At 45.2% G+C, this 27,484-nt stretch overlaps 1 protein-coding gene across 1 annotated transcript in view; it reads left to right on the forward strand.

The window, feature by feature from the left end:
• The window catches only part of LOC142589088 (uncharacterized), a 45,075-nt gene extending 25,414 nt beyond the window's left edge, over positions 1 to 19,661 (forward strand). Inside the window, exons 2-5 of the mRNA XM_075700875.1 lie at positions 4,110 to 4,313; positions 14,503 to 14,704; positions 18,608 to 18,642; positions 18,997 to 19,661. Of these exons, the coding sequence (XP_075556990.1) occupies positions 4,110 to 4,313; positions 14,503 to 14,704; positions 18,608 to 18,642; positions 18,997 to 19,004 (449 nt within the window). The 3' untranslated portion in view covers positions 19,005 to 19,661. The remainder of the gene's footprint in view (positions 1 to 4,109; positions 4,314 to 14,502; positions 14,705 to 18,607; positions 18,643 to 18,996) is intronic.
• The last annotated feature ends 7,823 nt before the right edge of the window (positions 19,662 to 27,484 follow it).

The following is a 27,484-nucleotide window of genomic DNA, read 5'->3' on the forward strand; positions in this document are numbered from 1 at the left end:
TTGGGTCGGTGAGGGACGCAGCGGTATACACCTCCGCCGAAGATGACCTGGCGAGGTACATGTGAGCCCTTGAAAGTTATGATTGCAGTGGCTGTTCTACCCATCATACGAGCCGCAATAATCTCATAATTTGGGGCTCGGAGTTCATGCATCAATTCTTCGGTTGGGGTGTTCAGTTCCACGTTGTGCATCACACCTCTGCACGAGTTATGGGGTGAAGCGATATAGATGTGGACAGGGTAAGTTTTGCCATTAATAGTGGTTTCATTAATGCGCTGGAGTTTTTCTGTCGCCGAGGGGTCATCACTGGTTATTATAGCCAAGTTCTTTTCTTTTTTGATGTCTACTGTAGCGGCGCGAGCCTCTGCAGCAGTCAGAGCTGCTGAGACGCTTAGCGCGTCGTGAAGCGTACGCGGGCTCCACTGAGGTAGGAAAAGGCCAGTTGGCGGACGCAGAATGAGCGTTGCAACGTGCTGCGTACCTTGGGAACATTTTGATACTCGAGTGGTCCATCCATCAGTGTCGGTGACGAATTTCGGGGCCATTGCTGCTGAAGGAGTGCGGGCCGTTGGCGTACTTGACGGTAGGCCTACTCCCCTAGCCGTTAGGGCTAGCTGAGCACCCTGCCAGGTCCGTGACAAAAGCACAGAAACTCACAGTACGTTGGTCCGATCACAGCAGAAGTTGGCCAAAATGTTCGGATGATGTTCTAGAGGAGCCGAGCCGTGTCTGAGGACTGGTCCTTGTCGAATAAGTTGGCATTCGGGTCTTTCCTGTGGAGCGATGCGAAGGCACGTATGCTTGGACAGGAGCGACGCTCGCGTTCCCGTTCGACAGCAGGCGCGTCGGAGCGCATTACCTGCGTCCATCAGTACGTCGAACCGTTGGTCGAACTAGACGCCGTTGATCTCGCTAATGTGATGTACCGTGTGGGTGTGTTCCCGCGTCGTCGAACTATATTTAGGCCTCCACTTTTAGGACTCTACATTTAATTCGGATGAAATACGCGAATCATATTCAGAAAAATAAAAGCCGAGTACTTGCCTTCTGAGGCTGGCACTTTCATTTGCCACGAACTGCGTCGTAAGCAGGTTGAGTATTTCGCGCAAATAGGACAGACTGAAAATTTTCTCTAAAACAAAGTTCCTATATTTTTCTATGCATTCCCACCATGCAGGGTCCACGAATGGCTTCTGCGCATTCACTTCACGCAGCAAAGCCAAATTGTAGGCCATTGAAAAGTACAGCCTTCCGCTGGTCGCCTTTGACGCTGCCAGTTTGGTAAACTCTTTTTTCTCGTTTTCTCCCGAACAAACGAGAACCACGAGGGCAGCACGCAAGTCTCCATACGTGCGCACGCAAGAATCGCATGCGTGCGTATGCAGAGGCCGCATACGCATCACATACCGTTCGTGTTGCGTTCTGCACATGCGCACTTTGCAGAACGTAACGATCTTACGTACGCAACGCCGTTGCGTACGCTACGTACGCACTACTAAAATTGTCTAATGTCAGAAAGAGGAAGCACGCCCTTGACGCACCCCACAGAGGAGGACAAGCCGCTCACGGCATGTGTGCAGTGACACTGCGGTACAGTCACGGTTATACTATTATTAAATTATTATATTATTTTGTTATACGCGGCTTCTTTTCGATATTTTTCCCATAGTGTTTTTATCCGTTTCATGCTATCTCCATTCATTGACTGCCGCGGAGCAGACTCGGGTAAAACTCGTGCGAAAGAGAAACTCGGCGCATCCTGCATAGCACCCAAGGGCAGTCGAAAGGGTTTGTGGCAGGCCTTCGGCATTTCTTGTTGCATCGAAGAGGGACATGGGCAAACCTTTCCTGATAAGCGCCCCGTCAGTCTCTTGTATGATCGCAGGACATATCAGAAATTATAGTTAAGTTACCGAAAGGCCTGTTTCTGCGACCACCGCAGCAGCCAAATTTAGGTTAAGCCGCTGGTGGTAGCCTATAAACTGTTCCTGACTGTGATGCCGTGGTCGCAAAACAACAATGACGCTCTTTACATCAAGCCCCCGTATACATCCACTGCATGCGTTGTCTGAGGAGGGGGGGGACACTGGGGGGCGGCCTAAGTCCGTATCGGGGACGCGGCATGTGGACAGGAATGGAGATGGATAGGCGAGTGGTCGTGCGGTGACGTTGCCGTAGCAGTGGAGACGAGTAGGGGAGAGGATAAAGATTATGTCGACAGCACTAGAGCAATGGAGACGAGTAAAGGGAGAGGGGAATGACTGTGGCGTTGGCGTTTGTCCGCGTGGCTTGCGTGTGGGTGTAGCGTGGTGCCATATGAGAAAAAAAAATTACGATTTCATAACGTATGCAGCCCAAACAGCTTCGCTGCTCATCCGTCCCCATATAAATGTAGCGGCTCCACGAATTCTTTTATGCAGAACAAAAGAAAATGTTTATTTCTGCATTGAAGAAAATGGCCCATAAAACTGAATACAAAGGCTCCAGAAGGACTAACCCTGTATTTCAGAGGGTGAAACGGATGCAGGAAAAGAATCGTCTACAGTTTCTAGTCCAAAGAGTAGAGTTATTGTTTCAAACTTTGTAATCATGTTAAAACCAATGTAATAGCTCAAGATAGTGATGTGGATCACTTTATTTCAAAGCATGAGGAGCTATTCGTCCCATGCGAAGTTGCCGTTGTTCCTGGTTGCCATTATTTTGTGCCAAAATGTATGACGGTCATTGTGGCAGAGACTTTAACGTAAAATTATGGAAACACAAGTATGCCCTGCTCAGCTCAACACACCTTGAGTTAGCGGAACATTGAAAAATCACACACTGATCTATTTTTCGTCACACTAATGTTCGCGCCCTCAAAACAATCAACTTAACCTTTACAAAATCAAAGTCACAGTCACCTTTATCACCTCCAAGGTGACTGTGCAAGTCGATTGCTCTAACCATTGACCAGATAGAATAACAATCAAAGTTGTCTTGAAATAAACGGGCTTGTGCTTGCGTGTAGGAGGTTCCTTAGGAAATGCTTTTTTGAAGTAATAAAGATTCTATACGCGGAGCTGACTAGGAATTCATTTGGAAGACATTTATTCACAGTAGGAAGGCAAATGGAAATTTCTAGGAAGTTGTAGTACTGAGCTCTTTTCACAAAACAAAATTAGGCGAGCATGAGACAGATAAAAATACGAATTCCTTAAACATAATACGAATACTAGATGCGTTTTTAAGCATTATGAGCTTACGACAAGCCAAACTCACGTATCAATACGGGAACCAGCTCCCCAGGAATATCCCATATTCAAGCTCAAACCATGGCCAGCAACAGATTGCCGAAACACTATCCACAGCGGCTAATCACTGACGCCGGCAACAAATTTACTTGCTCACATTAAAGAATGGACACGTTTTAGAACTTTTCTGTGAGAGAGGCATGCTATCATATGATGTGATTTCACTGTCGTTCTTGATACTCGTATTCATTTTCTTTGCTACACTTTGTTTATTTTGTACTTCTTCACGCCGTATGTTTAGTACTGCACTTGTTATGTCTGCGCATACGTCCAATATACGCGTTTCTCAGCTTATTTCTTGTGAACTTTATTGCGTCTAATTTCTATATGCACATAGTTTTGAGGTTATGTATATTCGTGTTTCCAATTTGCATAGCGTTTGTTTATTGAATTTGCTGCAGGCGTATTTTTTATAACTCTTTCGACAGAGACATGTATATGTCGCTCTGATTTTGCAGCAGTTTTCCACTGTTGTCTCGGGAGACCGCAGCTTTTTCAAACCGTTGAACAACGGCATTTTCTCCGCTCACTCCCGCCCTGTAGCTCACGGCAAAATTAATGATTTCATTGATGGCTTGAGTGATTCCATGTTTAATTAGGTTCTTGAAGAGGGCCAACATAAACGCTATATTCGATGACGGCAAACAAGCCAGCGTTGAATGCGTTGGTCTTTAATTTAACTTGCGGAAGATGTTACCACGCACCAAGGACCAGCTGCAGTTATCAGGGTATTTGCCCTCCGAATCATTCACAAACAAATGAACGTATATGCGTTTGTGTTTACGTCGACATTCATCAAGCACTTCTGGTCCCATTTAGGTGCAAAAAATCCAAGTTCCCACCACAGTGGTAGGAGGTGCTCTACACCATTAATGGAGGAAGTGAGATTCTGTGGAAACCTGAGGATGTGGAAATATTTTTACAATCGCACTTCCCACCAGTGTGAACAATTCATGTGGGACAACTGTCTTCGCGATGGCGTCCATGGAACACGCATCGCCTGCGCTAGGAAGTGCAACAAAGGCAAGTATACTGGAAAGCATTCTATGTATATTCAAGGTAAACATGCTGGGTTGCGCGCCAGAAAAAAGGCTGCAACGAACAGCGCCCGTGAATGAAACTAAATATTGTAGCCCACCAGATACTGTCGTGCATTACGTTGCATGTTCCCTTTCGATTTCTTTTCGAGTAGTGGTTGCACCTAGAGCAGGGCACATTTAACTAGAATTATATGGGGATGATATCCCTAAAGAACTGTTGTACTATTTCTCTTTACGTTTCTGTGTAAGCATTCTAATGTCGCAGTAATACTCCGAATACCGGTGTGCAGCACAGCTTACATTTATAGGTTAACTAAGTAATGCGGAAAAAAAAGATTACGAGAGAAAGAAGTGAAAGCTAGGTAATTAAGATTACGTGACGCACATGTAGTTTGCTGCCATGGGCAGGTAATAAACGGCGACAGCCTGAACACCATGGTAGGAAAGAAAAGCTTTTAACATCGCTTTGTCCAGAGTGCACATCCAAAAAATACTCGCTATGGAAATCTTATTTAGCACAAACACAAAATAAACATTGAAGAGGGCTCGCTGGCGTAGACTATAGATAGACTTTCCGCTTCTTTGCTAATCTCCTATCGTGGGCGTGTGCAACATAGAAAATTATCATCATCAACAACACGCAGCGATCACCTCAAAGAGATAGTTTGTGTTGGTACGAAAGAAGTATACATGCGATTGTGGCCTTATCCTTAGTGCAATGGGCTGCTCTGGTGGGGCACCAAGGCTCCATATCTGCATTCGAGCCCTAATTCAATATTTAATGTGGCTTTTGTACTTTGCATGTCGGACACACTTTCCAGGAGCTTACTGTCTTGCTATCTATCTGTTTCCCTAACCGTGCTACCAATAAGGTGGTTGACTGGGAGTGGGTGCTTCAAGGCCTAATCACCAGCCCATCGGGCTGCCATCCTGTCTTTCCGTATTCCTGCTTGTTTCCTCCCTTCCTTTGGGCTGCTGTGCTGGGAAAACTGGGTTTCAAGTGAATAGCCAGAAAAACTTGGGTCACTGGATATTTGGCACTGGACGTGTGTCCCCGTTCAATAAACCATCTGGACACAAAGGAGGAGCAGGAGGAAAAACATTTATTTAAAAAAAGGAAGGACAAGCAGGTGTTTTTCTGCTTGTGCGCGACGCGCCCTTAGGCCAGGGCTGCTGCGGCTCTTGCTGTCTCCCGAGCCCGCCGCACCAGTTGCTGATAGTTACGAGGGTCCGAACTAGTCAACACGGCCTCCCGTTTCTCGGGTGTGGGGTTGGGTATCTGCGGGCTGCCTTGACGTTGGTGCGCACCCATGTGGTGTGATATAGGGAGGCGTAGTCGCTACAAAGGGGACATTCGTATGAGTATATTGTAGGGTCTATTGCGTGTAGTTTGCTTAAATTGGGGTATGTATTGGTTTGTAATTGTCGCCATATTACAGCGTCGTCACATGAGAGGATCTTGTGTGGAGGTGGGCATTGTGGTCTGTTCAATCTGTGGTGTTGTAGTATGGCGTTGTATTGTAAAGGTAGTGCTCCATAGATGCGGCCGTATCCCTCTTTTGTGGCGCACGGGAGGCATGGGGCGTATAAATCAGCGTGCGCACGCTGATTTTCACGGAGGGACTCGTATCCTCAAGTCCATACTAATTCAATGTCCGGTAATTGGGACGCTTGTTTGAGGAGTTGGTGGCAGTCGAAGATATTCTGCCTCTCGCGTAGCTACGGCAAGCTGCCTGGGATTCAGTAATAATTGTAACGTACTTGTTGGTCAGACTAGAGGTGATGGCCAAGGCGATGGCTGTCTCATCCGCTACTAGGGCGCTGGCAGTGCGGCTCGGCATCCAGACCACCTCTTGAAGGTTACGGTCGACAATACTGGCCGTCATGGCTTCTTTTTTGGGATACTGCGCGGCATCTGTCTTTAGTGTGGTAGGAAAACTACCATATTTTTCCTCTAAAGTCTTTGTGCGAGCTTGACACGGAGTAGGGTCACTTGACGTGGTACCATTGCACATGAGGTCTGTTAGAAAAGTATCCGACCTTTGGCAGAAGAAAGAAAACTGCCATTACTGGATCGTTGGAAACCTAACCACCCTCAAAGTAGTCTCCTTGAGACTGCACACACTTCTCCCAGCGGTGCTGTCATTGTTGGAAGCATTCCAAGAAGGCCTCTTTCGGAATGGTGTTTAGCTCAGCTGTCATTGCAGCCATAATGTCCTCTCTTGTCTGAAATCGCGCTCTATTCAATGACCTCTTGATTTTTGGAAACCGAGAGAAGTCGAAGGGGGCCATATCAGGTGAGTAAGGAGCCTGTTCAACTGCAGCAGTCTGGTTTTTAACCAAATATCTGAATGAAGTGCGAACAATGCGCAGGAACATTGTCGTGACGGATGCGCCAATTTCCTGTTGACCACAACTCCGCACAGCAACACGTAGGCGATGGAGGACATCATTGTAAGCTCTCTGGTGATTGTTTGACCCTGTGGTGTGTACTCGTGGTGTACCGCACCGCGCGAGTCAAAGAAAGCAGTCATCATCACTTGAACGTTGCTGCGCACTTGGCGGGCCTTCTTTGGTCTTGGTGACGTGGAATGCTTCCCTGTGACGGCTCAGCTTTGGTTTCCTTGTCGTACCCGTGCACCCAAGACTCGTCACCAGTGATTATGGTGTTCATGAAGTCGGCGTCACTGTTTGTGGGATCCAGCCTGTCCTGTGAGACTTCAACACGAAGTCGCTTTTGCTCCACCGTGAGCAGCTTCGGCACGAATTTTGCCGCAACTCTCTTAATGGCAAAATCTTCGGCCATAATATAATCTGCAGAAAAAGTGCTGATGCCCACCTCTTCCGCAATTTCCTGGATAGTGACACGACGGTCCTGCATCACCACAGCCTTCACTTCGGCAATGACCTTGTCATTTTGGCATGCTGATCGCCAACCGGAGCCACCAATGTGCGGCCGTCTTTAAGCCGGTTCTACCACTCCTTGATCTGTGTGCTGTTCATAACATCATCACCGAAAGCCGTTTGAATCTTGCGAATCGTTTCCGCTTGGCTGGCGCCCGCTTTCTCGCAAAATGTGATGCAGTAGCGCTGCTCCAGCCGCTCCGCTATTTCCCTTGCAATAAAAAAACCGACGAGATCACTGCGCACTACCTTACTAAAACGCTGCATCCCAGAGACTGACGCTGTCGGCAGGCGGGAAATAATCCGTGCATGCGCACGATAGATCAAGGTCGGCTGATGCAAGCGCACTTGTTTCGTATCCATCAAGTGTTCGTCCGCCAAAAAAATAAAGGAGGATTCTTTTCTAACAGACGTTGTATGTGCCGCTCTTCAATTAACAACGTTCCCGTTAAAATAATCTCACGATTAATATGGACACTGATGAGATACGATCTGAAGCAATGCAGCGACACATCGCATTAGCAAGGCCGAAAGTAATATTCAGCCGGGCTCCTCTCTTGCGCTTTTAACAGCTTAAGCGGCACCTTCTTAAGGTGCCGCTTGAGGGACTGCATTAGGAGGATTCAATTCCACTAAGCATCGGAGAAATTTATAGGATTTTTCACGTTCAAAGCAGCACATACTCAGTGCATCGTACTAAATTGCCCACATTGCCATGAAACGGGTTGATGAAGAGCGGCACACACCGGGTGACACATGCCCAGTGACTCAAGCCAGCATCAAAGAGTTTCCTTGAAGAATGGTGCGTATCCAGTGGCACATGTTCAATGGCGCATCAATGGTGACTCAAGCTGCCGTCAAAAAGGTTCGTTGAACAGCGGCAAACAAGTTGGCTTACCAGTTTGTTTGGAGCCCTGTTCCCTTTGTTCAGCAGGCGGATCCACTGCTCATTGAACCATGAACTACCAGTGACCCAAGTTGAACGGAAGACAGTTAGATACATCAATAGTCAGTCCTCGAAATGTGCATGCGGTAGAAAAGAGTGCCTAGAGATTTAAAAATATCACCGACGATTGCGACACTCCCTAATGCGAAATTTGAGCGCCGCTGTACAGGTGAAAGAGGTCTGCACGTGAATGTTTTGTATTATAATTATGTAGGTAAAACGCCCATGTTAGGAAGACAACGTGGTGAGTAGTATGGCTGGTGCGAACAATCTGTGTTGTGAGGCACATTACAAACAAACCGAAATGTGGTGCGAACACCTTGCTAATCCGGACATCGCGAGAGGCTGGGCGTGGATGACGCGTGGGCACGATTCACAGCAGCCGCCGCAGATGGACCTCCGTTCATGCAGCACTTTGTGTTCGTTTCCATATATGGTATTGGTGCACACGCTCTCCTCACTCCATCGGTGAACAAACGACGACACGCTATTCTTGAACCATCTCGTAGCTTTCGCCGCCACAAAGACGTCTTGTGCGGCTCTACGCTTTTCTCCTTGCGCTTTCGCAAATGCCGTCTTCTTTCGCTTTCCGCCTCATGGTTGCCCTGCACCCTTCCTCGCACTCTCTTCACTATTGCCTTCTTTATTCCCCTATGTGCTCCGCGTTCTCACTTTTATCCTTTGTTGTGCTCGTTTGCTCGGTTACGCCGAGGACGCCGAGGGACACCGCCGCTCAACACAGGAATGGGCGGTAAAGAGCTGGCCCTAAAACATACTTAAAACTATTTCGGGTGATCGGAGAAATAGCACCTTTGCCTTACACAGACTTCGCGGCGGCGCTGCGAGGTGGTGCAGCGTGGGTAGTGGAAAGTCCGACAAGAACACAGTGGCATACACGTGTCGGTGTTGGGATTAAGTAGCGTGTGTGGCTACATACTCAAATTCTAATCGTATTACCGTAGATATTCATCGTTAGATGGATTTCGCGAGAATGTTTGTTGCAATTAGCATTCTGTGGGTACTTCACAAATTTTCAGTGGTGTCTGTCTGTCTGTCTGTCTGTCTGTCTGTCTGTCTGTCTGTCTGTCTGTCTGTCTGTCTGTCTGTCTGTCTGTCTGTCTGTCTGTCTGTCTGCCTGCCTGCCTGTTGAACAAGCGCTCATGCTATCGTCAGCGTAGACGGTGGTCATTCAGAAGAGCTGCTGACAAATTTCGTCAATGAATGCCGGTACATCATTAGGGTGCCGCTGCAGCACACTTTGACGAAGGCGTCCACGCTCAACAATGTTTTGCTGTACAAGAGAGACAAAAAAATTTTAAAAACCGATACCATGCCAAGTGCATCCGTCGCCGACGTTTCCTAAGGTTTAGCGCCGCAACAGAAACTGTCTCAGAGAACAGCTTGGCCCTTTTAAGGAGTCCTTCTCTACAGCCTTTCAAGTGCCTGAACCGCCACTGGCTACACACCCCATCATCATGGAGGGCACAGCAATACCCATCCGGCATAATCCGTATCGCGTTGCTAAGTGCTCAAGACATACAGCAGCAGGTCAAAAAAGTTTAAGATGTCCCGCAACCGTCAAAAAATTACCGCCAATTACGATACTCTGAAATGGTAAACTTGAGCGAAGCTCCAGCGCTGTAAGCATTTCGCGATGGAGTGAGGCAAAGAATTCGGAATAGACATGTATGTACACACGCCGACAAAGTATTGGGGGTACCAGAGGTGAGAATAAGCTAAATGTCTCAGCCACCTTTCAATCTAGTCTGGTACTTGCATTTCGGGCCCCGACTAGAATATGCTAGCAACATTGTCGCATACTGTTTTACGGACTACTGCTATATGCTGCTCGCGAATTGAACGTTCATCAAAGATACCATGGTGCGTAAGTTTTTTTCCCGGCAGTGCGTACAGTTACAAACAACAATATACTTTCGGCGAAGACCCTGAGCAGGCACTTTCGTGGCGCACACCTCTGGATTCTGACGTCGGCGCCACTGAGCCTCTGCTCAGGCAGACGCTGCCGCAGACAAAGCTCGTACACGAGTTGGGTCGACCATTGTTTGTAAAGAAGTGGCTGACACCATTTTCTATTATGAATATATTGTGTCGTGGTAGTGACACTGAAGAACGACCCAGTGTCGAAACTTTGAGGCACAAATATAATTCTTTATTGGGCGTTCTTGTGCCCAGCAAAACAAGTAACAGTCAAGAACAACGATAATGGCGGGCAGAGTCGGCGATCATTGACAGTATGACCTGCAGGTCAAGCGCGGCGGCTTTTATGCATGACTCTTCGAGGGTCCAGTGTAATCGCGTGGCTTCCAGGAAACATCATGCAGTTCGCGTCGCGCATACAGTGAGACTACAAATACTATGGGGCAATTTCGTAGTGTGATAAGCCACTCTGCTTTGCTCTTCACCCTTTCGCCATACTCATCTCCTATACTTTCTACCTAGAGCGTTCAGTGTAGCCTCCCCTTGCGCTTTAATCCTCGCGCTGTCTTCTTCCATCTCCCGTTGCGGACCGCGTTCGCTTTCATCTTTCGCTGTGCTCGTTTGCTCGTTTACGCTGTGAAACGATGCCGAGGCACACCGACGCTCAACGCAGGAACAAGCACCTAAGAGCTGCGCTATAAGTACCCTTGGACGTTGCCGTCGTACTCGTAAAGAATATGGGTAGTAGCCTGCGATTTTCTATCAGTAATGACAAGTTTATTCGGGTTAAGATAGCAAGATATGTGTATGTTTTACCAAACATCGACGATGCCCACGAGAGGCTATTGCATGCTGGTTACGTCTCATCGATGGACGTTATAAGTGGACACTGGCAACTGGAGGTTGATGAGTGCAATCCAGAAAAGGCTGCTTTTGTGACACCTGATGGGCTGTTTGAATTCAAGGTTCTCTTTGGTGCTTTGCGCTCCGCCCCAGCCGCGTCTTAGGTTATTAGAGTTTGAAGGTTATTCCTGGAGACAAAAGGGGAAAACGAAAGGACGACACAGCACAAGAGAAGCAAGACTGGCGAGGTAATGAGATTGCTAAGGAGAACGATTAACACACATAGAAGGCTGGTAGAGGAGAGCGCCATGAGACTGGTCCACGCTTTCGCCTTGTGTTATTTCTCATATGTAGCTGCGATGCTCAGTTAGGCACAGACACAGCTAAACAAGTTGAACAGAAAAATAAAAGGATTGTCAAAAGAACAGTTCAATTACCGATTGACACCCCGGATGATACGTTAATGAAACTGGAATTCCACAACACAATAGCCGAGATAATTGAAACTCAGCAACTTGCCCACAGAGAGAGGCTCTCTGAAACAAGGTCAGGTAGAACAATACTCGAAGAGGTAAGGTGGTGCCCAACCGAATCCAAAATTTCAGGTGAAGACACAGTAGAACTAAATTATGGCATAAGAGAGATAATCAAGACGACTCCTTTGCTCAGAAATTTGCACCCGGTGCGCAACCTGGATAGACGAAACGCAAGGGCGAAAGCTCTCCTGCAAGAGACAGAACACGACAGAGAACACGCAGCTTTTCTAGATGCTGCATGGGTCAGAGGAAAGAAAGCGTTTACAGGAGTAGTAGTAGTTGCAGATGGTCTCGTTCTGGTTACTATTACTATCATGACTAAAGATACGACAGTCGCGGAATAGCTAGCTAATGCAGTTGTTTAAGGAATAATAAGTGGACGAAGATTTATAGTGACTCTAAGGTGGCTATTAGACACTTTACCAATAGCTTTGTAGCCACAAGGGCTGCGTAGCTGATCGGTGAGTTGGACAGCCAAGGGATCGAAATCCGCTGTTTCCTTGCACGCACGGGGTCTCTTCATCCATCTCGGAAAAATTTAAACGAGATGGCTAACGCAGCTGCACGAAGACTTGCTGTCCGCGCACTACTCGACCAGGACCATAATAATATACAGGAAGAGAACAGCGATCAATTACTTACAATTAATGAAATCACGAAGCATTACTACATGAAAAGAAGGAAATTTCCAGTGCAACACGCTAAGCTCAACAGAGCTCAAGCGGAGTCTTTGCGATTGTTAGAGACAAGAACTTATCTCAGTCGAGAATTTATTAACGAACTTTATTCAGAATGAGAGGTAACAATAAATTTCGAGAAGTGTAATGGCATCATTACTCTGGATCATATGATTTGGCAGTGTCGTGTGTCTTTCGCAGACTGTGACAAGGAGAGAGACTGGTGCCGAAGAGTTCTCACAGTGCAGTTCGTTTAGATCAAGTACAGACCGTCCAGAAGGCCCGCGCTGTCGCGATAAGGTTAAACTTTACTGTCCCGACGTGGAAGCTACCTTCGTCAAGCTAAGGGTTCATATTCAGGACCTGAATGAAGTTCATCATAACATACCGTCTGCAAGGTGCGCCTGTTCTTGCACATTTTGATGTGGTGCGCCGGCAATGATCCAGGCCGATACCAGCAACGTGTATCTAGAAGCCGTTCTTTTTCACTAGCAGGACGGCGCTGAGAGACTCGGCTGTTACGCGAGTAGAACACTGTCACACTGTCACATGAAGAGTAGAATCATTCCACCGCAGAGAAGGAATGCTTGGCTGTGGTATGGGCACTAATCAAGTTTCGTCCTTCACAAATGCCCGCCCTTCTTAAATAATACAAGACCACCAACAATAAAAATCAACGTGAATGTTTGGCACGCTTGGGCGTAGTGTTTCATGAGCAGGAGAAGAAGTTTCATTGTCAACGTTGCTACCGCTGCGAAGCTGCATGGCGGGTACGCGGAACGTTCGCCTCCACCAAATTATGCTACGTGTGGCTGATGCACAAGTCTATTTAACATATATTTACACCTGAACAAACGGTGGCCAACATGCCGCTCCTGAATCAGTCGGGAACACGTCGTCTTCCTTCTTTTCACTGTAGTAGTACACTGTGGCGGCTATACCGGATCAATATTTTTCCTGGCTGCATTGAGATAGCAAAGGAAGTAAACTTTATTGCTTACTTTAAATATTTCTTTGAGCACCTGTTATGACTGTTAAGTGCCAGATAATAACGCAGCATTAATTTTCGACGATGTGGACCTATTTCATACTGGCAAAGATACATATAAAGGAACAATTCTCTGAACTTTGGACTAGCGGCATACTTATGTACATATCGTTACGGTGCATTTGGACTAGATCGTGCGCGCAAGAACGAGACGAAGATGAAGTGGTTGACTCTCTCCTATAGGGCTATAAGTGGTCCACCTTCTTATGTTATCTGCACGATGTGATTGTGTTTTCCTTACGCTTGCCAACCCCGTCAGTGTTTAGGGAGGTTGGCCTCCGTAAACACTGAGGTGGTTGGACAGGTAATGTTAAATTACGTTCGACCAGAAATTAGGCTATATCAACGGTGCCGTAAATGCAGTCCAATTGCACAATAAATGCACCTCTTATGGACAACTGCGCGCCGATAACATCAGTCCTTTGTTGTGAGCACTGGACGTATCATGTTCTGAAGGCTGTATTAACTCCAGCTATGAACAGATGACGTGCGATTGCCCCGACGCCGAAAAAGGAGCCGCTAGCGCGGACGAGTTTTCAAAGCAGCAAGCGAGATTTGCCATTATCGCAGCACAACTCCACACCATACCGCATTTCCTCCTGATTTTGCTGCAAAGGAATCTGGCAATTCATTACTGAGCAGCTTGAAAGGCAGGACAACGAGACGTGTCGTTTCTTTCGTGTAGTGATTTCGATCAGCCTTCCGTACTGAACGCACGCGATACTGTGTTTAATTTCACACCTGTATCTGATTCCCTCTCTGACAAATTCTGTTGCTTTCCTCACCCACATTGACGATGAGTTTATTGCAAATGCCACTAAATCAAGACGTCTGGTGCCAGTTACGGTTTTGCATCGAAAATGAAGAGCAACCTTCAGTGACGTGCAGGTCTGCTCGCATCATCATTACGAAGATGCGAAATAAGCCTTCGCATATTTCGACGTCCCGTATTTTCACCACTGATTGGTTCAGTAGTATTACGACTACAACCAAAGCGTTGAAAAATTAAGCCGCGATTGTGTGTTATGAAAGGGTGTCTTCGATCTGAGCTGCCATCTGCCAATCACTTCATCTTGCTGATGTCACGACTACCCTGCGTCAACACACTACTAGGGGGCTTCTGAAGAAACATAAGATAAATCAATATTTAAAATGGAAAGCAGCCCTGCCCAAATAAAAACAGCGCTTCGAATCGATAAAGGGAAAGACCTGTGTGAAGTATTTTGATTTTCATCACAGTTTGCACTGGGCGTTGTAATATTGCTTCTTTTTCCATTCAGGTGAGCAACCAGGAATATGCGCCCAGGACCCGGCCGGCACTTGCACAATATACGCTCCCACTTCCGATTATTACCCAAGAAAGAGCTTCTTCTACAATATAACATCCGAAAGATGCGAAGCATATCAAGTGTGCATGTCTCATGGTTATATCCTCCGACAAAACTCATTTGCATCAAAAACACTGTGCATATTGCACTGCCGGTCAGTTGTTTTCCGTCTTTCCTCGAACGAATAACTAACATAACTAAAACTGAGCTTGTCATTGTAAAAGTTACTGTAGTATTCATTAGCACTGAAATACTAAGCACCCGTGAACATGCCCGCCTGATACAAATATGGTTCAATGTTTTGCACTAACGCAAACTCTGATAAAATTGCGTTCCAATTCTATGGTACAGGCTATCGTACAGTTAGGAGGATGTTGTTGCACATTACAAAAGTACATTTAGGGCGATTCTGTCTTTTATGCCGGCGCTCTCGCACTAAAAGGCAAGGAGTTGTGTGGAAAATTGTTAACGGCACGTATGTACATATAATTTCCAATATTTTCTTGGCATTCTTACACGATTATACGAAAAACCTGCTGGCTGGCCTGAAAATATTAAAAGTTCGTAGAAGTCGCTTGAAGCGTAAATAATTGGATGAAGAAAATATACGCCAGACTGAAGAATCTACACATACTTAGGAGCACAATTAATGGGAGCTGATAAATAGTGCCTCTTGATTACTTGAGCTAGCCAGCGAAAACGTGACTGGCTTAGGAGGGGAGACACAGATTAGGACTTACTTGCAATTTATTTCTCTTCAGGAGAATAAAGGGTCCTCATTATATTCTGGCGTGTATGAACACAGGCCAAGAAAAAATTACGCAACATTGAGCGGGAGATCGAACCGACTTCTCTGTTTTTTCATAGTTGCCCTGGAGTCGCAAATGGTGATATGCATTTTCGACGGTGTAGAGACTGACTTTAGTTTGCACTGTACTCTTCGCCCTATAATTAAATCACTCAATGCGTGTGTCCAGCGCCCGATGTCTAATCGGTGAGCCCACCGCTCATCGCAGTCATTCAAGATTTCTGGCAGCATTGTGATTCAAGCTCTTCGCAAAGACATTGAGCGCCGTTTTCAATATGAAATGGTCGCATCAATGCCTGAACGCAGCAGTTTAGTAATTGATTGCAGAGATGTATTGATGGTTCTGTAATATTCTGATACCACCAAACATTAACGAGGTAGCATGAGGTCACTCAGCCGTACGAAAGGAAATAAGCGCTAATATGTGGTCGGTCTCAGGATAAAACTGACCTCAGGCGTATATCTTATTTGTTTGTTACGCAAGCTGAACGTCAAGGACAAGAGAAAGGCACATTTGACACACACAGCGCTAGACAGAGCTCATTGAAGGAAAAAATGAAGTCGATGAAGACAGCTATAAGGGCTTCTTCTTACGGCACATATTATTGTGCCAAATTTGCCTCTCTGTTGTCCGAGCCGTTGAGCTTGCGCTTCAATAAAATAAGATATGCCATGCCAACAATCCCCTACAACTATCCACATCGATACAGGCGTATAATTGCATGACTGTGGTTGTGACTGTGGCTGCGACGTTGGTTAATGGTTACGCGACCATCCTTAGCTGTATCTGTCTGCCGTGTGGATATGTGGATATCCCATTACCTAGAAATGTAATTTTCTCCACGAGTAAATGTTCACACTATGGCACTTCCATTATCTGACATAATATGGCAGCGCATTTACACTAATAGAAGAAGATTAATAGTAACACTGCTGTTACTGCAGTCATATGACACGATAAAACTGAGTTACTGGCGTAAGAGCATGCTCTTGACGCAATGCTAGCTTCGCGGAGGGCAGAGGCCATTATTTTCCCAAATAACGAAAACAACGCTATAGGGTCCGCATTAACATAATTCAAGATTATTCACACCATTCTTATGCACGTAACTGTGAGAAAAACGTCCTTGTATTAAAGACTACGTTTTTTAATATTTCCGCGAAAAATAGTAAAACAAACACCTGTAAAGCTGCACAGCGATACTGTCACTACACGGTCCCTCACGGTAAAGTACCTCGTACAACGAAAGTTGCTAACGGTCTTGTATTTGACAGGCAACCGAAAAATAAGTAGAATGTTGTCAAGTATGTTCAGGCGTTGAAGTAGAGCCACAATAACTAGCTACATTAACTTCGTTGTACAGCAATACAGTCAATTTTATGACCAGTGCGAGAATGGCAGGGAGTTAAACTGCACAACCGCACGGCCAGCGGAACACGAACGCGAGCGCCAGCTGATCACGAACAAAAAGCGCCATCGAAGTACCGGTGCCGAAATTGCGTTCTGCGCTCCTTTCACGTACAATAAGGAAGTGCCGGGCGTTCTGCGCAAAATCGTGACGTTGGAGGGCAATGTGTCACCTGTTCACAGCAGTATGCGCGCTTCATTACGAAACAATCGGCCCAGATTGCTCCCAGCGAATCGCCCGCGGTATACATTTCCACACGCACACATTGGCCGCCCATTCACACCAACATGCCGACGGTGTCGCCCCGTATAGTCCCACGTTGTAGCCAGTACTACACTATTTCTTGGACATTACAGATTTTTTTACAGGCCACACAGTTAAACTTTCGGGGCTAGAATATTAGAAGTGTACAATACATGCACGAAATATCGGAAGACAAATCAAATACACATAATAATTTCTTTTAGGTTTTGCTATTTTAGACTTATGACTTATATTGCCGTTTACGACTTGCAGCAGGTGAAGCTTCATAGCGTGCGCATCTAATGGAAGCGAATTCTTGAGATGACACCAGTCTTGAGATATTCGTTTCCAACAACGCTGGGGTTCCAGTTATTTCTGCAACAATTCCGCAAGTAATGTTTCGTTCAAAACGTCAGTGAAGCAAGAAGGAATTTTTATTGCATGTATACTCGTGCATATCTGAAAGCTGGTTCCTTGCTGAAATTTGGTTCCATCTAAGTATGACTTGGAAATTGACAGGCTACAATTCGTGAATTGTCATATCTCACGTAATTTTAGAACCTAGCTAATTAACTTTTCCTATTCTATTATGCATTTCAATTGTGCGAAAATTGTGTGCCTTTTGTGTAACCCAGACAAAATGCTAGAATTCTGCTATCTGCATAAGCAACCTAAAGAAGTTAGTACGTCTAAAGAAGTGCGTGATATACAAGAAAACGAAGAACCATAGTGAATTCCGACTAGCCTTAGCTGTCTGAACGTGTTTGCCCAAAATATTACAAAGGACAAAAATAGCGTGGCTGCAAAAATCTATCGTGTTGAGAGAAATACCGAACCAGTGAGCGCAATGCCAACTCGATAGATTCGTTAGGTAGGCACGTCGATATGGCATGGAAGACTGGCAGGAAGGGCCACTGACCTTTAGTGGCATGTAAACCGCTCGCAACTTCTTGTATCGACTGATACAGGTGTAAAGACACGGCCAGAAAAAGAACGGTGCCAAACATCACTTTAAGAGCGTTTCAGGAATGGGCTTAGTGGGTCCGTCGTAATGTGTTGCGAAGACACGAGACCGAACACCCTTATAAACATTTAGGTTTGCGTTCTGGCAAGATAAGATGCCATCCTGCAGGAAAGAGTCGATGACAAGGCCGAGAGAGAGACAGTGGAGAAGGCAAATATTCGATGACAGTACGCGTTTTAGGATGGCAGTGTTGTTCATCACAGTGTCAATGTGGTGGTCACGAATGTAGGCTAGATGGATAAGGTACATGCAGTGAAACGCAAGACTAGGCTCAGTTATGGATTAAATATTACCGAATTATGAAGCGTGGTACCTTCTCAGACGACCGACCGAACGGAAAGCTGTATTGGCGCCCGATTTCAACGGGAAATCATCTTGAACTGATATTCGCGGAATATCTCCACACAGGGATAGTACCCGAACAAGAAGCAATGGAAAGCACTTTGGAATGATATATGTCAGCATGTATTTGTACGCGTATTGTGGTCTAAAGAAACAGTTGGAAATAAATAACTTTTAAACCTTTCTGATGCAGTGCCGTCAGAATTGAAAGGTGAATAATTTCTCTTCTAGTGGCTTCACACGGAAGGGAATTTCCATGAAATGGGGTAAGTATTCATTCAAATCTCATCATCAATATGATGAAAGCCTTCACCATAATTTGCATGAAGTGGAGTGCCTATATACCGGCATTGTTATTTTGCTGAATGAATAGTTTGCTATGTTTTGGGCAATGCTCTAATGGTTGTAGAAATGGCTTGTGTACAATGTATGTAATTACCTCATATGGAACCTGTAAGGAACATATAGATGTCTCATATTACATAATATAGTGCGTTAAGCAAGCAATCGTAATTGGACGCAGAGGCGCATTACATATCCATACACATGAATTCCGACCAGAAGAAAGACTGCCTTGTTATTTTTGCTAATTCTACACTGTTTCCATTCTGAAATTTCAGCTGAATAGCAATAATCATCATCCCATACTCTGTCAATGGAAGAACAAGATCGAAAGTCTCTCCTGGATGGATATGGACGTGTTCTCGCTTAACGAGGGAAGTGATATCGAAGATTCAGACGACATTATCATGAGCGACTGAAACAGCTTTCGAAACATATATATTATACGCTGATGAGATTCATCTGATATCCTTCTGTGTACGTCGCAATGTCAATACACTCGTCTGCATGTGCGCGTAACCATAAAGAATATAAACCAACACTGAAATCAGCGGGGAGTTTCCTTAAATATATATTTACGTGCTGTTGCCACAGGATGTAAACGCAATCACATGTGCAATGTAAACGCTTCACGTTCGTATTCACGAGTGCTAACCGCAATATCTGATAATCTGCGGTAAGCGGCAAGCGTTTCCAAGACGCTGCATATTTAATGGCATTAACTTTCCCGGAGAAAAAAAGCAATATAACAACAAAGTTTGCTTTGAGCACATGCGAGAATGTTCATATCTTACGTTCTAGTGTGTACAGTGTATACTGTGAATCACCTACATTATCTACTGCACTGTGTATAGTGCGATTATAAACAGTGTACAGAGTACAGCGTATCTCTTTTGCTGAATAAACGAAATGGAAACCTTTTTGAACAACCTGCGTATTGACATATCTACGTTTATTTAGCCTCCTTTAGAATTAGCACTGCTATAGCGTGGATGCGGACGGATACTCCACAATAGCTTCTGGAAATTTTTACGTGAATGGTAGGTATACTACTTTGTTAAAGCTGCGAAAATATACCTTAGTTCACCTAGTGAAGGTTAATTCACATTAAGCAAAATTGACTCGTTGACTCCCACAGAAGTGCGGTGATTATTTCCAAATTGAACATTTTATTAATTATGTGGGAAATTTAAGCTTTGGTATTGCACATATGTATTCTTTGTGGAGTTACTGGTAATTAAATTTTACCGCTTTATTTGCCTGTTTTCTCTTGTGTTATCGATAACATTTTTATTGACTAAAGAATTTCCAAGTATAATCGCAGTAGACGGATGTTTGATATTTGTAAATAATGCTTAACTTTCTTCCATTTGCATATTTTGATATCCCGCATTCTAAACAGCTTATGGTGCGAAATTATCAACAGGTGAAATTCCTCCCTTGTTTATGGTATTGAGGTCCGAAGCAGCAAAAAATTAGTTCGAAAGGCGTACAGTAATGTCATTTTCTCTGTTCCCTTAACTGGAGTTTTGCTCAGCCAAGGTATTCTCTTTATTTCACTTGGCTCGGGAGAATATACATATACAAAATAGCTGTGTTTATTAGTTATTACGACGCACGCGACTTCCTTATTCTAGAGTTCTATTGCCGTACTGGTCATAGTATCTGCTGTTTATTTACTGTCACCCAATCGCAGATTAAACCAGATCTAGGTATTCTACATGGTGGTTTTCTCGTTTATTTAATGTGACTATCACCTACTCTTTTTGAAGCACTGAAGTAATAGCTGCAAAATGTAAAAAAAGAAATTCCTTTCAACACGTTTATTTACTGCCGGATGATGAGAAAGAAAAACGTCTCAAGTTAGAGCTTTAGGTAATCTTGAGACAGACTCCTACTGCAAAGCTATGCAGCGTCGAAACTTTACGGTGTTGCGTACTCTTAAAACGCAGGTTAGGGAGGCGTGTGGCATTAAACCAACACTATGAAATTTATTACCTGATTAGACTCTTGGTTGTTGTAAGTATAACTCCTAGAAATTATATTTATTTATTTATTTATTTATTTATTTATTTATTAGTATACCCTCAAGACCCAGAGGGCGTTACAAGGGGGGTGGGTACAATGCAAATACAGAACAAAACAATAAAAGGAATTTACAGAAAAAAACAAGTTTGCAGCTACACCAGTAAGTGTTCTGTAACTGCAGACGTGAACAACGCTTGGTCCACAGTGGCAGAGATGGAGGGGGGAAGGTGATTCCACTCTCTACTTGTCTTAAGAAGAAAAGAATGTAAAAAGAGATTAGTGCGGGAGAAAGCTCGAGCTACTTATTTGGGTGTTCAACACATGATGAAAAGGAAGCATGTTCTGAGATGAATTCCTGTCAACGTACTTCGTTATGAAGGAACATTTTATCAAAAATCAAGAGGCGGGAAATTGTTCTTCTCATTACCAGGTCTGGAAGGTTAAGAGTGGATTTTGTCAACGGACACTGGCAGTACGAGCAAGATTATTGAGTATAAATCGAGCTCAGCGGCATTGTCTCGTTGGGGAGGTTATATAGGCCCCTGGCATGTGGACGAGGTCGTTGATATCCGGGGAGTCTGAACGATAATGAACAATGCTCGTTGGTCGTAGTCGTGGACGTGTTGAGAGAATACAACGAGGTGGGGAAATGGGGAGGGGAGGTATGTCGGGATCGGGTATTACAAGGGGCAGCGGGTCTTCAAAGATGGCTGCTTGCAGGTGGTCGACAGACACATAATTGTGGAAACTGTGCAAATCAAGCGTATAGAAATTGTCAATGCGCTTCATGATGCGATAATGACCTTCTTATGGGCGCTGCAAAGGCTTTCGGACAGCGTCGCGACGAACAAATACATGTGAAACGTCTCCAAGTCACGATAGATGTAAGGGGATTCAGGGTATAGTGGTCGAAGATGCGGAGCAGAAGGTATGCGCCGAGCGAAGCGCAACTGCACTACATATTCGGAGGGCTCGTGGCAAGGCGAGGTGAATGTAGGGTCGAACATTTCTCAGGGAAGGCGCAGTGACAAACCAAACTATCCAGCTCGCCGCGTTGGGCTATGCCCCGAAGGATGCCTTCAGTGTCCCGTGGAAACGTTCAGAGATGCAATTTGCGATGGAGCGGTATGCTGTCGTGTGACTCTGCAAATTTCCTGGCAAGGCCATGAGCTTTTTGAAAAGCGAAGACTCGAACTGTAGGCTTCTATCGGTTGGGATGGTGAATCCAACTCGAAACGTGACCCCTATCCCGAAAGAAAAGTTTTAGCGTTGGTTTCACTTTTGATGTCGAGCATGGGAATAACCTCTGGCCAACGAGTAAACCGATCAATGCACCCCAGCAGGTAAGTGTTTCCATCTGATGGAGCCCCCCTAGAATGTCAACATGAACGCTGTTGAAATGCTCCGAAGGGGGTGAGAAGGAACCGTACGGAGACAAAGTATGACGATGGACCTTCGATACAAACAACTCCGAGTCCACCCACGAAGGTCCTTGTTGATTGATGCCCGGCCAGACAAAACGCCGTGCAATAAGGTGCTGCGTGGCGCAGAAGCAGGGATGGGCGTTGCCGTGCAGAGAGCCGAAAACTGCCTGACCGAAATGACTGGCAGCAGGAGGTTTACGGTTGGCAGTATCACGTTCCAGAGAATGGGAACAGCGGAGAACCGAAGGGCAACTTCACGAAACTTGCCGAGCCGCCTTAAGAGGCTCTGCGTGTAGACGCGGACACTGCGCGCGTTCATGGTGAACGCGGAAAAACGCGGACGGCGTCGGCAGTAGCTCTGCGTAATGTTTCAGTGCGTTGCCTAGTTGGTGCTGCTAAAACATATCTATCTATCTATCTATCTATCTATCTATCTATCTATCTATCTATCTATCTATCTATCTATCTATCTATCTATCTATCTATCTATCTATCTATCTATCTATCTATCTATCTATCTATCTATCTATCTATCTATCTTTACGCCAACACATTGACCCAAGTTGCCTGCGAGTTTGGGCCTGCTATAGTTATGGGCTCGTGGTCGTTTAATCGTCCTCATTGCCTGCCGTCATCTGACTTTCGTCATGCCGTCATCCTCACGTCTTCTTCGACGACCGAAGGGGCCAAGTTTTCTAATAGGTGGAGTCACTAGATATGTATGTGGTTGTGGTCGAGATGCCCGGTGCCATCGATTTATCGTGTTCATTCCGGCCTTGTCACCTGACTGTCGTCATGACGTCGTCATTATGCCACCGTTGTCACGCCTTCGTGGTCAGAGAGTAGTAGCCATAACTTGTTCGTCATGCCCTCGTTGTCGCGATATCATTTTGCCATCGCCGACGCCTCAGAAACGGCATCCCATCGTTGTCATGCCGCCACATTATATGGCCTTCCTGACTCAGTAGCCGAAAATGTCTAATTGCTTCGAACAGTAGCTATATGCTTGTGGTCATAATGACGTCGTGCTCCTTGAACCAACATTATTCAAACTTGTCCACCCGCCTCTCCTCTGTTCTTCGACCCGCCATTGTAGTCCCACAGACATTATGAATTTTCACTTGTCTGTGTGAGGCCGTAACTGCCGTCTCATTGTCATCAATTCAGCTTCGTCATTTGACTTGCTATGCTGTGGTTGTCACACCATCATTGTCATATTTTCTTCGTGATACAATCATCGTAACACCTTGTGTTACGATAACCTTGTTTACATGGCTTGCAAGTAACTCGTAATTTTCTAGACAGTAAACGGCACAATTCAAACTAGCGGTAAAGTTTTGTTTATTAGAAAACAAGGAGCTACACAGTTGTCACTCACCTTGGTTCCTTTTTGTGAGCGTTTATCATGCAATAGTCGTCAAAATCTGATGAGTGCTTGTGCGATATGGCCTTACATATACACTACAAAATTACGCTGCCTATAAAAGAAGCTCTACTCATGCGTACAAAAAAACACTACTACACACTTAAAAAACTGGCGAATACAACATCATGCATTCTTTCCTCCTGGCATAGTTTTGACTCATTCTACTATTGAAATAGCTTTACGTTATAGGGTCCTAGAAGTGCATTATCGTTTAAACATACCACCAGGATATACATAGCTACTTATGGTTGCGTATCGCTTAGTCTTAAATGATGTCCCAATAGGTGTTTATTCCACTCCAGTCTTTCCGATACATGTATGCAACACAGTAGGGAGGCTTAGTGCAGGGGTCTACAGCTCAGGGGGGGCCGAGAAGCGCGCGCTTTGCTTTCGCGGTGTGCCCCGTCGCGAAGCTGCTTTAAATTGAGGTTCCTGGCTTACGTTAGCGTGACGCGATAGCAATACCCACCCTGCACGCGGAATGGAATTCAAAACAAACCGCCAGTGAAGGAACAGCACAAGATAACGCTCTCTGCAATATTTTCAAAATGAAAGGTATACGTGAGAGTTTCTCTGAATTGAATGAGGAGGCGTTCACGCGTTCTTGAGGTGTTCGCGGCGAAGTTGAGACGACGCAAAATAGGTTAAGGGCGTTTGAAATATATTGTTAGCCGCCTCAAACACGCCAAAACCAAAGATACCGGTTGTGTTGCGTGATTGCGCTCCCCTTTATTTAAGCACCTACATTCCAAACCAGCCGAATGACTGATATTTCTCATGGACTTGCGTACAAAATTCGTTATAGAAATTATGTCCTCGCCGCCATACAATCCCAGTGATTGTTATCATCGTCTTGCTGCTGTGGTCACATACATTCGCGTCACATAGGTGACTGCGGGCCTCACACAATTGTTCTCGCTCATCTGGTAACACTGCTGAAGCGTATTCGATGCTGGGTTGCCAGTTGCCCTATACCAAGGCATTGAAGAAAATGTGCATATTTGCCATTCTACGAAACTGCACGAATGGAAAAAATATATAATGATATTGAAGTCATATAGGTCACCCTCATTGGGAACCTAGCATGGTTTCCTATTGTACTTTGCTATATGAAAAAGAAAGTATGGACTGTGTATACGCTTCATGAGTTGTAAATATTGGAACGGCAAAGTAATATTTAGATAAGTTTTTTTGGAATTATGCAGAAAAACTTGGCAGAGAACACCTGTGTTTAGGTATTTACACTGCTATTTGGACTCCGCAGCTTTACTTGTATGCCAGCACTGCTAGCGGGGAGGGGGGAGGGGAGGGACTCTTACTACCAACGCTGCTGAACAGTTTCAGGCAGCATCCGTGTTTTTATGTTTGTTCAACAAGGAGCACTCCAGCAATAATCCTTATATACATTTGTCAATGGTAGGATACTTACCCCCATTGATGTTTCTTTCATGCGGCCAGCTTTCTTCACATTCAAAATTTATCGAAATTATAGAGATCTACGTAAAGAAAATGTTCTGCATAGGCAAGAGGTTTTATACAGGCATGAGCTACCTTGTAATTAAGACACGTGCATTTAGGAAATATAACGACGTATATTCAAAGAAAGTTAATCGATAACCTTTCCATGGTTATTAAAGAAAGGCACTTCAGATTATGAAGGACCAGCGCTTCGACGAAGTATAGGAATGGGGCGTCGTACACATTTCAGGGATTTTCTACCGTGTTAATTTATTTCTCCATCTCAGCGTGATACATCACTAAAAGAGCACCAAGGAAAGAAAAACATGGTTGGGAACACATAGCAGATCTCTCGAGATAAATACTGTATATTCTGGTACAGGAACAGTGAATTCATGGTGACGCACATATCTTCTTACAGCGAAGGTAATAACTAACCTACGGAAGCGTTCGAAAGTATTATATACCAGTTTACTTGTGGCCGCTGCACAGTTCGCGTACTTCGTGTTTAGAGAAAATTTGCCGAACAATAGCGGCAATATGCGGGCAAATGTTAAAGTTTGTGTTCAATTAAAGGCTGAATGAAAATTACTAAACTCTAATTTTTAGACCGTTCAGAGACTGTACACGAAACACTTCAACAAATGCTACTCCTACCTAGTAGGACCAAGTACAGCGAAGATTTAATGTTTCCGGAAAATTGAGCACTCTATATTTTTGAGACGAACCGCAAGTGTAAATTGTGTACGGTGATTATGTTAGGTTTAAAATTCTGACGGTATACTAGTCTTTACCCGAAGCTTATACGTCGACAAAGGTACGCACTTGCGCTTGGCTGGTTTCTTTGGCTAACGCTGAGAGGCACAATGCATGTATTAAGTTAAAATAAAAAGCGCCATGTTAGTGAGGATTAATAAATTTTAGACTTCCTATATATATATATGCCCTAGGAAGTCTAAAATTGAATGAGGAATGGTTGAAAGTGCTGTACTACAAAAATCACTGCAACGTATTCTTGCTCTGTGACGGTGTAAATGCGCTCGGACTTGCTTCAGGAGTGACTCGCATAGGCAGCGACGTTTTCTTTGTTGCGGATGCGTGGAATAAGAAAAGCGCCGATTCCAGGTGCTCTAGTATCCCTATGAACTGTGAGAGCCGAAGGGTCGAAGTGTCGGAGAATGGGAAGGGACGTGAGGAGAAACTTCAGCTCACGAAAACTGACCTCGCATTCAGGAGTCAATTCTAGTCTGGGAGTCACGCCCTTCTGAAGGAGGCATGTCTGCGGATACGCGATACTGGCAAATCCACGAATAAACCGGCTGAAGTATGAACAATGGCCCGGGAACCTGCGGAGCTCTTTTACAGGGCGCGGTTGCTTGAAGGATTCAACAGCAGCAATGTTCGCTGTATCAGGTCGTACGCCGTCCTTATCTAGTGGATGCATTAGAACGAGGGTTTCCCGCCCTCGCTAATGCCATTTTTTTCGAGTTGAGCCCAAGACACGCTTTTCCCAAGCAGTTTGGCGCAACGTCGAGACGTGCGTTGTGCTCACAGAACTTGCGCCCTAGCAAACGTAGCAGAATCTCAAACGGCACTCAGCTGATCAAGTGCGTTGCGACTAATACTGTCTTGCTTCTCAGTAAACGGTTTCCGTGGGCGTAACAATGCTATAGTCTTCAGTTCGACGAAAACTCGTCTGTCGAGGAAACACACTAGTGACAAAGGACATGCACTCGCGAAGAATAAATAAATATAAAGAAAGGAATAAGGAAAAAGAAAACAAAAACAACCTTTCGGGCTCCATACAGGTGCCTTGATCGCAGTTAAGATGTAAGCATGGGCGCCTCTATTTATGGGCGAGATGGCGCAGCGTCTAGGTGCATACCTAGCAAATATTACCCCTGTCGTGTTTCACATGTGTTCAGTTGATTGAATGTACTATGATTCCAAGAGCAAACGGGGAGAAAAATGTTTATCGGTTGCGATAATGGTTGCCGAGTCTCAGTCAGTCCTGTGCCCGGTTGGTTCGTGAGGTTCTGGCAAGGCGTTGCCGGATCTGTGTCCTTTGGAGACGTCTTGCATTTACTTCATCAAGTGCCGTTTAAAATTTCCGCTCTCGCCAATGTACGATATGTCAGACTACGTGCATGGTATCTTGTGGATCTCTGCAGGGTAGACCGTGTGCTTCAAGAAGTCTTCTGCGGCAACCAGGTGGTGGCCAAGTTTTCGGGAAGGGAAATGGGCAATTTGCACACCATAGCCACTCAAGAAATTTTGGAAGTGATTGGCTTGTTCCCATAGTGCAAGGTAACGCCGCGTCCTTTACTCATTCTATCGCCGTTTCACCGTAGAGCTTCGCCCATCGGCGCTCCTGCGTTCTGAGTTGCTGGCAAACGTGTCGTAACGGCGAAGCAGTCTCCAGTGCCGTGG

This window comes from Dermacentor variabilis, chromosome 7 (assembly GCF_050947875.1).
Source record: "Dermacentor variabilis isolate Ectoservices chromosome 7, ASM5094787v1, whole genome shotgun sequence".
Classification (NCBI taxonomy): domain Eukaryota; kingdom Metazoa; phylum Arthropoda; class Arachnida; order Ixodida; family Ixodidae; genus Dermacentor; species Dermacentor variabilis.